The sequence below is a fragment of the Pyrus communis genome, chromosome 13 (genome assembly GCF_041283825.1).
Source record: "Pyrus communis isolate YQ-2024b chromosome 13, ASM4128382v1, whole genome shotgun sequence".
NCBI lineage: Eukaryota > Viridiplantae > Streptophyta > Magnoliopsida > Rosales > Rosaceae > Pyrus > Pyrus communis.
Window position 1 is genome coordinate 17,345,770 of NC_142577.1, and position 10,257 is coordinate 17,356,026.

The 10,257-nt window shown below is 37.9% G+C and overlaps 2 protein-coding genes across 3 annotated transcripts; one reads left to right on the forward strand and one right to left on the reverse strand.

Annotated features, from left to right (window-relative positions):
• Positions 1-384: 384 nt before the first annotated feature.
• On the reverse strand, positions 385-2,651 carry LOC137737810 (DNA repair protein XRCC4). 2 transcript variants are annotated; one of them, XM_068477372.2, is made up of 4 exons: positions 2,220-2,651; positions 1,986-2,114; positions 1,198-1,320; positions 385-769 (listed from the first exon to the last, which is right to left on the reverse strand). In XM_068477372.2, exons 1-4 carry the CDS (start codon positions 2,502-2,504, stop codon positions 527-529), a joined length of 780 nt encoding a protein of 259 aa, XP_068333473.1. In that variant the 5' UTR covers positions 2,505-2,651; the 3' UTR covers positions 385-526. The 2 variants fall into 2 exon arrangements, with proteins under 2 accessions (XP_068333473.1, XP_088538592.1); XM_088682466.1 differs by lacking the exon at positions 1,198-1,320.
• Positions 2,652-3,121: 470 nt separating this feature from the next.
• LOC137736761 (ureidoglycolate hydrolase) lies at positions 3,122-7,593 on the forward strand. Its single transcript, XM_068476019.2, has 12 exons — positions 3,122-3,606; positions 3,777-3,862; positions 4,268-4,342; positions 4,627-4,755; positions 5,020-5,106; positions 5,307-5,509; positions 5,589-5,691; positions 5,924-6,015; positions 6,167-6,229; positions 6,418-6,658; positions 6,932-6,972; positions 7,275-7,593. The coding sequence occupies exons 1-12, from the start codon at positions 3,400-3,402 to the stop codon at positions 7,370-7,372; spliced, it is 1,425 nt and encodes a 474-aa protein (XP_068332120.2). The 5' UTR covers positions 3,122-3,399; the 3' UTR covers positions 7,373-7,593.
• The last annotated feature ends 2,664 nt before the right edge of the window (positions 7,594-10,257 follow it).

The following is a 10,257-nucleotide window of genomic DNA, read 5'->3' on the forward strand; positions in this document are numbered from 1 at the left end:
GATTGGAACCTAGTCCGGTATCTTACAACACACTTATAGGAGCTTTATACCGTGCTGGCAAACTTACAACTGCACAGAAACCTTTTGAAGAGATGCAAACTTGCCGTCAATCCCTGGTTTTGTCTACATATACCGTTATGTTGGATGGACTCTGCAAGAATGGACACAGAGGAGGCGACGGAATTGTTTGAGTCCGTCAAGAATCCAAAACTTGAACCTGGCATTCAGTTTCGGAGTACAAGTAAAACTGAAGCATAACAAATAAAACTGGCCTGAAAACCCAAACTAGACCCGCGGAACCAGTTCGTGGTTAGGCCGTGTTTCTGTGTACGAAGCTTAGAAAAGCTGTGAAACAAGATCTTGATAGAAGTACAAAAGTGTGTATTCCTCTGAAGATCTCAGTACCATTAAAAAGGAACTCTGCAATATCATACAAATTAAATAGGAAGTTACAAACTTATAGGAAGATCCTGGGCCAGAATATTTGACATTAGCATGCTGAAATTTAGAATTGACGAGTGAGACGCTACTTGTGCGTTCCCCTCTTTCGACCTCTACCTCGAGACCTAATCGTTGGAACATCCTTGGAGGTAGCTGGATAATCTTTCAAACATTCTTCCTCGCTTTTGTCATCGCCACTGACATAAGGTTCAGTTTGTTCAGAACTTACTTCCTCTTCTTCTGGCAGTTTCCCAGCAACCTCTTTGTTTGAAAGCTTATCTCGGAGCTCTCTTAGTTTAGCTTTCTTTGAATTCAAGACGCCAAGAAACTAGAAGATGTTAAAGACATGTCAGTCAAGAGATTCAGGAAAAAAAACTGCATAAGTCTCAATTAAATGAGTGAGATGGGAACAAATCAATCACATCCAAATAGTTGAAGCATTGAAAGTGACCGCATGATCAAAATACGATTCTGATACACATTTGGCCAGATCATGCTAATTTAGTTGAAAACAAAAGAATCTTTGAAAAGCAAAGACATCAAATACTAGACTCTAACCATTGTAGGGAATTTTTCATATGAAGAACTAACTTACCCCGGGTATATTATCTACTGAACATACCGCACTCTAAAGTGCAAAGAATGCCAACTGTATTATATGGCAGGAGAAGTTTGAAGCTCCATTTACAGAATACAGAAACATTTTGAGAACACAGAAAATCGATGAATAGCTAATAGAGGTATGGTATGGTGCACCTTTGCATAAATAGCGGACTCGAATTCTATCTTCTCACTGGTAATCTTCTCACTCTGTGCTAGACACTTCTCAGCTTCCACTTTCAACCTCTCAAACGATTGAGTTTTTCTCACAACTTCTTCCTATACACACACATATATACACTAGCATGAATGAAACAAGAAAACAAGTTAAACTCGCTCTCATAACCGCCTCCAGCAGAATATACCGACTCAAATATGCATGATATGTACAAAGAGAAGAAACTTCAAGCAGTGACTTGTTAATAGTTGTAAAAACAAGGAAACTGCATACTATACACCACTTTTCATTATTGATATGAGTAATCAGCCAGATACTATTCCAACTTTAATGCAAGTTACGTCAGATGCAATCAGCTCTTTCCTAGACAATGTAGAGCAGCAGACTGGAAGTCTAAAAAACTCTAGCGCAACATTGGCTTCTCCGATAAACCCAACGCAAGATCAAGTTTACAAAAAAATCACAATCTTTTGTGCAACAAAGTTGAGAGAAAATCTTCAGTCTGCAGTCTGTACATATATATACAATTCAAATCCGGTGCATAGTGGTTGAAATTACCCATCTAGGTTCCTTCAGAAACACTAAATACTTTGAAAATCCAAATCACAACTCATCTTTCGATTAAATTTCCAAAAATTCCAACAGGGTTTCAAAATTGCGTGGATTCCAACCTAGTTTTAGTTCTTATCATTCCTATTAATATCTAACACACTGCTTCTTCGTATCAAAAAAAATAAATAAGTTTATAAAAAGGAGGGAAATTTACACTTAGCCCAACATTTGCATCCATGAGAAAATCCAACACCGCCGCCGTGGTTTGCTTACTGTTTGGCGACGGCTGACATTTCCACCGCCATTCGAGCTTCGTCCCTTCCTTCTCAAACGTCCATGAAAGCTGCACAAACAATCAATCTCAATCGAATGATTACTCAACTTTAATTACAACTAACATGATTTCCCCAAGAAATTAAGTTAATAAAAAGCTCCAATTTTTAATTACTCTTTTATAGCCGTCGCCGGCGCCAGCGAACCCGTATACGGAGTCAGGGTGCTGAAACCCTAAGTAGCGCTCGGCCAGCGCCAAGTACTCGGAGACCGGCTGGTCCCACTGAGCGGCGCGGTCCCTGACCTGGTCTTCGGAGGCGGAGCAGATCCAGGCGTTGAGGCCGTCGGTGATGGAGAGTTCGAAGCGGGAGGGGAACCACGTGCCCTTGACGAAGATGGGTTGCTGCGAATCTTGGAGCTCGAGCTTTAGGCACGTGTGTTTGGGGGTCGGGGCCTCCATTGTTGTGGGCTGTGGAGCTTCCTCTGCACGCAGGGTCTCTGAAATTGAAGAGAGATGGAGAGAAGGACTTTGATTCTAGGGGTTTGGGGGGTTCGACTCTTCCCGCTTCTTTTGATCACTCTGTATTAATTTCCTATGTTAGGAAGGAGCAAGAGGCTCATTTTCTCTACCGATACCTTGGAAGCCTTTATGAAAATTTACAATAATTTCTAATCTTAGTATGTACCATGAACGAATGTGATTGGAAGATTTCAGCATTTTTATAAAAAGGATCCACGCGAGGATCCTCCTGGAACGGGACTAATCTCCTTTCGAGTAAATTGTAACAATGATTCCTCAACTTTAATCAAATTAGAGCAATAATTATTCAACTAAAAATCCATTACCATTGATCCCTTAATTCATCAAAACATGTAGCTATGATCTTTTTCATCAACTTCGTCAAAATTTTGTCAAAATAAGTTACCTTGGAATGACCATTGTTACAATTGGGTTGAAGTTGAGGGACTATTTCTTCAATTGGGTTAAAATTGAGGGACTGTTGGTAATGAATTTTTAGTTGAGAGACTATAACTGCATGTTTTGATAAGTTGAGTAACCAATGCTAATGAATTTTTAATTGAGAAATAATTGCTTAAATTAAGTTAAAGTTGAGAAACCATTTCTACAATTTCCTTTATCCTTTCCCTAAACACCACCACACGTCACACACACAAAACGATAAACAAAACCAAAAGAGTACCACAAAACGATAAACAAAACCAGTGTCAGATAAGCACCCATGGTCATGGTGGATAACATTGTTTTATATGGAATGGTATGATTATATACGCATCCGATAAAACCCCATCTGAATTTATAATTCTGAAGAAAAGTAAAAAAACCCAGAAAAATCATGTCTCTGAATATCCCTCGCTCTGCAATTCTTCTGCTCCTCCTCCTCCTCTGCTCCTTCACTGCAATCTCAGCTCACGAAAATGAAGACCCAACAATCAAAACAATGGAGGATTTCTCTGGCTACCCAGTTCACGAATCACACTCTACCTCTCAGTCTCACACTGTTTCTTTACTCTCAGTGGACACTCAAAGTTTGCAGAAACAGGTACTTCATTTAATCAATTTGATAGTTGCTAATTGGGGTTTATCTGCTTTATCAGTTTGGCTTATTGGGTTTTGTTTAATTGTCTCATATGACTGTTTGTGAGATTTTGGTTTGTTCATTTGTTCATTTGTTCATATCTGAGCAAATTTTGTGGATTTTTGGATTGGTAGATCGATGAACTTTCGACTTATTCGGATACACCTGCCCCATCAGTTACCAGGGTCTTGTATACTGAGAAGGATGTATTGGCGCGTAGGTATGCATGTTACCTTTTCAGTGTCAAATTGTCAATTCAACTAAGGTTTAATTTCAGTGAGTCTGTTTGGATTTCGTGGGGGTGGCTTGAACTTCGCTTGATTGTAGAATTTCAACATTAGGTAATCTGTACCACAGCTGTTGTATCTATAGATTGACAAGTAATGTTCTACTTCCATTTTTCATCTCATTGACGTGATGGCTTAATTGTTGGAATGGAGTAAATGTAGAAGGTCTTAATTGGATTTCGATAAAGTCAATTTCCGAATATTTATCAGAATGGTGACTAGCAGAATGAGAACAATGGCAACCCAAACAAGTGTTGAGATTTGTGTTGAGATGATATTCGAGCTTTGCTATGTCTTTGATATTGTTTCTTTTGGGTAATATTTACAATTTACTGCAGGTTCATCAAAAACTTGATGGGACTTTCTGGTCTATCTGTTAGAGAGGATGCTGTTGGTAACATATTTGGTCGGTGGTGAGTGTACTATGTCCTAATCTTCAAACTCTTATTCGTATTCTATTTTGTTATTTGAATATTGTGAGGTTATAAACTTGATTGTTTCAATTGAATCAATTGAACTTTGGAAAACCCTGATTTGGGACTGCTTTGGTTCCAGTAGATAGGAGCTTTTCTATATTCTCTCTCATCCCTGTGGCATATATTTATTGCCCCTTATTTAGTTGGGATGCACTGTTCTTTATATCGTACTTTTATTAAGTTTCTCTGACCATGGTTTTGTCTTGCGTTACTATATGTAGGGAAGGCTATAATCCAGATCTTTCTGCAGTTGCGACAGGTTCTCACATTGATGCCATTCCATACTCCGGAAAGTATGATGGTGTTGTGGGTGTTCTAGGTGCTATAGAAGCCATCAATGTACTGAAAAGGTATGCAACTTTGATGAGTCTTGGTATGAACCGTTTAATTGAGTTGGGCAATTTGTAGCCTTAGCATGCTTGATTTCGCTCTAGGAGACAAGGATGAGACACCGATCTTACATAAAATACTGAGGAAATGAGAATTTATATCGAGTAAAAAATAACCTTTTGGGAAATATTAATAATGGAAAGATCCTAATCGGAAGTTTGCTTTTTTCCCTGAGGTGAAATGTATTTACAACTCTTCTGGTTATGCTACTGAATCTCTGGCAGGTCTGGCTTCAAACCCAAAAGATCACTGGAAGTTATCTTGTTCACCTCAGAAGAGCCTACGCGTTTTGGAATCAGCTGTCTAGGAAGGTTAGGATCACTACTTGGTTAGACTTTAACACACTAGAAGCTATACTGATGTTTCGGTGAAGTTTCTACATAAAACATTTAATTCACTTCTATCTCTTAATTTGTTGAGTTCCGGGTGAAGTCCAACAATGATGTGTGTTGTTTAAATAAATCCACTCTAGCTTTTTCCTATGCTTAAAAGCAAAATACATATTGTGCAGCCGCTTAATGGCAGGGATTGAGGCCCTGGCTAATGCTCTGAAGACAACAGTTGATGGTCAAAATGTATCCTTCTTAGATGCTGCAGGATCTGCTGGCTACACTAAACATGAAGATGATTTATCAAGTGTGTTCTTAAAAAAAGAAAGCTACTCTGGTTTTGTGGAATTGCATATTGAGCAAGGCCCCATTTTGGAGGAGGAAGGTAGGTCATTCTGACATACATGTTCCCAACATTATGCATAATAGTGTTATGTGTTAAAGCAGTATGTTTTGTGATCCAGGTATATCAATTGGTATTGTAACTGCCATTGCAGCCCCAGCAAGTATAAAAGTGGAGTTTGAAGGCAATGGAGGCCATGCCGGTGCTGTCCTAATGCCAAATAGGTGAGTTGTTTGCAAACTGTAAAATGGAGTTTCAACACCTTTTCTGTTGAGTTCTAGGATTATGCGCAACTGTTCCCTTCCCCTTATCCCACCCGCAAAGTCCGTGTGATATTTCCTAATAACTTTTGAAAACTGACTCATGCAGCTAAAAAAAGTATTTTGTGTTAAAGGCTGTTGAGTTATATTCAAGTAAACGTGACTCATAATTGTTTCCATTAATTATTTATACCAGAAATGATGCTGGACTAGCAGCTGCAGAATTATCACTAGCTGTTGAGAAACACGTATTGGAATCTGGTTCTGTTGATACTGTAGGTACAGTTGGTAAGTTGTGTTTCCTTCACACCTACGTGCAGGACTGTGGATTAATTCTTTGACTTTCTTTAAAATTTCTCAACGTGTTCTAAGTCTCTTGTGTTGGCTGTTGTTCTTATTTCATGTCTGTGGTATATATTAATAATCATTTTATACAAAGGTATTCTGGAGCTACATCCTGGAGCCATTAACAGCATCCCAAGTAAATCGCATCTGGAAATTGGTATGCTTTCTGTCATTAAATTTTCAAGCACAATATACAATTTTACTGAAGTTGGAAAAGACCATCGTGTATCCTTTCTCGGTCATCAATTGAGCCAAATGGATACCAGTCTTTGGGATTTTTAATATATATCGAAGAAAAATTTGGTTTTATTTTTTGATACTATGTAATACCTTTTCATTTTGTAGACACAAGAGATATTGATGAAGAGCGAAGAAACATTGTAATTGAGAAAATTCATCGATCTGCAATTGCTATAGCAAGTAAACGTGGGGTCAGTCTATCAGAGTTCAAAATCATAAATCAGGATCCGCCAGCACTCTCTGATAAATCAATAATTGAGGCAATGGAAGCTTCGTCGAAAGAGCTAAACTTAACGCACAAGTTCATGATTAGCCGAGCTTACCACGATTCATTGTTCATGGCCAGGTAAGAGAGAGGAAAACTTATCCCTATAAGAAGGGATTCCCTGTATATCTAAAGTCTATAGCAAGATTTGAGATTTGCTGTATTTCATATACATCCTCAGACAGTGCATTCTCCGTATTTCATTTCTTTTAGTATGTGCTTTTTCGTACTCCACCAAGTGGCTACTTAGGCTGCTAATTCAACTAAATTTGAGGAAATTCAGATGGTGAACAGCATGCCGTTATTCTTTTTACCACAAATAGGTTCTACTAATGTATTTTCATATCCTTGCAGGGTTTCTCCGATGGGTATGATATTCATTCCATGTTACAAAGGTAGTCTCCTTTCTCTTCTTGTAGAAACCACCATCTTAAATAACTGTAGTAGTACTGAAATTAATAATCTAAGTCAGACTGAGAATCTAGTTTATTGCAAAAGCATGTCAGTTGCCACACATTTTGCGTGTGCCAAAGCACAACTATAACACAAAGATATTCGTAATTAGAAACATTGGATGACATTCACTTGCATAGTCGAACAAAAGAATGAATCAGTTGCTAGACATGTAGAGAATGCTAGATCGAATGAGTAGAGAATGCCATTAACTTATTGCGTCCATTTGGATTTGGTTTTGCAGGTTACAGCCATAAGCCTGAAGAATATGCATCCATTCAGGATATATCTAACGGGGTCAGGGTATTAGCATTGACCCTAGCAAAGTTGTCATTGCAGTGAACCGTCGGAGTTGATCGCTTGTAAGCTTTTACATATTGGGGTATACTTTCTTCTAAATTCTAGTGTTTGTTCAGCAGTTCTAACAATGTGGTTGTTTCTCTGTGTGCGCGGGCACGCGTTAGAGAGAGATGCAAAAACTCTGCAGACAGACCTCATTGTTTATATATCAACTGTAGAATCAGATTGGAATATCAATTCAAACTAGTGCTAATTCTGTCTCACTATATACACGTATACTAACGAATTACCAATCATGTCTAAACTAAAACTTGGCCGAAAAATCGATACTCACACGACCATAACTCTCATCTAGAGTGTAATACAATGCCGCATCTGTAACTTCCACGGCAACACCCTTCTCTGCCAGCTACGCCGCAACGTCTTCTATTTGCAAACTTGGGAGGAGCTGTAAGGTGTCCACCACCTTCAGGTCCCATCTCGTTTGTGAGTATGTTGCCTTTACGACAGCCTTTTACTCAAAACAAATGTAAGGTCAAGCCCAAGCCCTATTCGGCTCCCACATTTAGCCCATATGGAAGTTTCATTTGTAGTTCCGATATTCGATAGAGGGTGCGAAGAATCTTATATTGCCTTTTTTTTTTTTTTTTGAACAAATATATTATCTACACTAAGGAGGAGGAGATGGGCCTAGCTTCACAATGAGCTAGCAATAATGTTGTTCAAATTCGCCTTTGCTGAAAATCGAACCTTAAACCTAAACCCTACCACTAGACCATAGTAGATCCCTTACATGTTGGTTCCACCTGATACAATCTCGTTATTTATTTATTTATTTATTTTTGAGAAAGATACCATCTCGTTATGTATGTGATACCCTTTGTGACAACAGACAGACTAATCCAAAGAGTTTTCCGCAACCACACTGCTTGTTTCGCTATTGCAACTTGTTGTAATTTACAGACACATTCATTAGATAATTGTAGCAGAGCCAATATTTTACAAATTAATAAGCTCAGTTTTCACAAATTATTGTCCCGTGCATGTTTGTTAAGTAAGCCCGCTTCTCTTGACTCTGTCAGAATATTGAGAGGGCAACCAAATCATACCACCAAACCATAAACTCATTTTTCTTAAACGTAACCGATCCTTCTTTCACGACTGTGCCCAAATACAATAGACCCACCAACTTAGCGCCAAAGATAACGTACAATATTTTTGGTCGAATAAAATCTCTAACAATGATATTCTTGATCTTTAAATTTTAAAAAGTTTCTTTGTCCCCAAAGAGCACTGGCCTGTCCAAATGGTTTCCAAACGTTGCACTCACCTAAGCATTCCAAAAGGAGAAAAGGAAAGAGCCTCCTTGTCCCAAATCCTCCCAATCAAGCTTTTTTAAACTCTTGACTATTCCTCTAGTTTCAATCAAAGGGAGCTAATTTTCTCTCTGTGTGTGTACATATACATATACATATTCACGTGTGTGTGTGTAGAAGGCGATAATAATCACTAGTCTAATTCATAAGGAAAAGAATTTGAACTTGAGCACAAAGAGGTTGACACACTACTTTATTAGCCGAACGCAGTTTGCTGCTAAATATAATAAAATTTAAATTATGTTAGTAGTCTGACTTATAGGCTATGTTGCGATTTGACACCTGGAGAAGATGAATCAATTTGCAGTTTGAATTGAAACACTTTTGATGTGCCACCTACAACTAAGTTCTTCTATATTACAAAAGTTCTGTATGTGTTTTTACATGCCATGATTCACAAAAAATTATGTATTGATAATTCATACATTAAAATTTCATTCAAAAGAATTACGCACAAATCACATCCAACTTCTTGCACAAAAAACATGCGAAATTAGGCTACAGAAGGCCATTGTGTTTAATTAAAGTGGCAAATTGAACTTAATTAGGGTAGGAGTCGTCTACAATACACACAAAGTTCAATCATGCATGTCCATTGGCATATTGTTAAATGTTCAATGTGGGACACGATCAAATCCCTTATTGCTGTTGAATATTTAAAGCCATGATATGGGGCGGTGATTAGGGTTCCAATCATGAGTGTCCCCACATGAATTGCTTTTAGGGTTTTATTTATAGGAAGGGGATCCTCTTTGAACCCCTTCCTTCTAATCCACCAAATCAGGTAATCCGTACTATTGAAATTTGATCAAACGACTGAAGTTATTATAACTTTAAAGTGAGCCCTGGTTTGTAGCCGTTTGATCAAATTTCAATGACATGGATTACCTAATTTGATGGATTATAAGGAAGGGATACGGAGATAATCCCCTTCCTTATTTATATAGTGCATATGCCTTAAATGGTATATGCCCTTTCTTTCTCTCCTCCTAGCTACTTCGTTCACAAGTGTTCTACCTCCAACAACACCAACAGCACCACCAACATCGAACGTTACATAAATATATATATATATATATGTATGTATGTATGTATGGATCCAACAACACCAACAGCACCACCAACATCGAACGTTACATAAATATATATATATATATATATATATATGTATATATATATATATGTATGTATATATATATGTATGTATGGATCCAACAACACCAACAGCACCACCAACATCGAACGTTACATAAATATATATATATATATATATATATATATATATATATATATATCTATATGTATGTATGTATGTATGGATTAGTGAGAAGCGTCACGAACAGCTCACAGAAACACAACATGCAGCCACCCACGGGCTCACATTGTCTGCTAACTACACCCATTATCTACTCCATGATCTTCATTTTCTTCCATTTAATTCCCCTTCAACCTACCCACTAATCTCAATTATAACCTCACTTTCGGTAACAACTGCATGTATTCTCTCTTGTTTAGTTGTTTACCGCTGCATGCATGCATGGAATCTTCCTT

What these genes read in the sequence shown, in the direction of transcription:
- LOC137737810 (XM_068477372.2), bottom strand. Translation starts at nt 2,504, where the DNA reads ATGGAGGCCCCGACCCCCAAACACACGTGCCTAAAGCTCGAGCTCCAA. An exon ending in CCGGCGACGGCTATAAAAGA is followed by an intron (nt 2,115 to 2,219) that starts GTAATTAAAAAT and finishes TTGTTTGTGCAG; the next exon opens with CTTTCATGGACGTTTGAGAA. An exon ending in AGTCCGCTATTTATGCAAAG is followed by an intron (nt 770 to 1,197) that starts GTGCACCATACC and finishes AACATCTTCTAG; the next exon opens with TTTCTTGGCGTCTTGAATTC.
- LOC137736761 (XM_068476019.2), top strand. Translation starts at nt 3,400, where the DNA reads ATGTCTCTGAATATCCCTCGCTCTGCAATTCTTCTGCTCCTCCTCCTC. An exon ending in AAGGATGTATTGGCGCGTAG is followed by an intron (nt 3,863 to 4,267) that starts GTATGCATGTTA and finishes AATTTACTGCAG; the next exon opens with GTTCATCAAAAACTTGATGG. An exon ending in GCTGTCCTAATGCCAAATAG is followed by an intron (nt 5,692 to 5,923) that starts GTGAGTTGTTTG and finishes TATTTATACCAG; the next exon opens with AAATGATGCTGGACTAGCAG.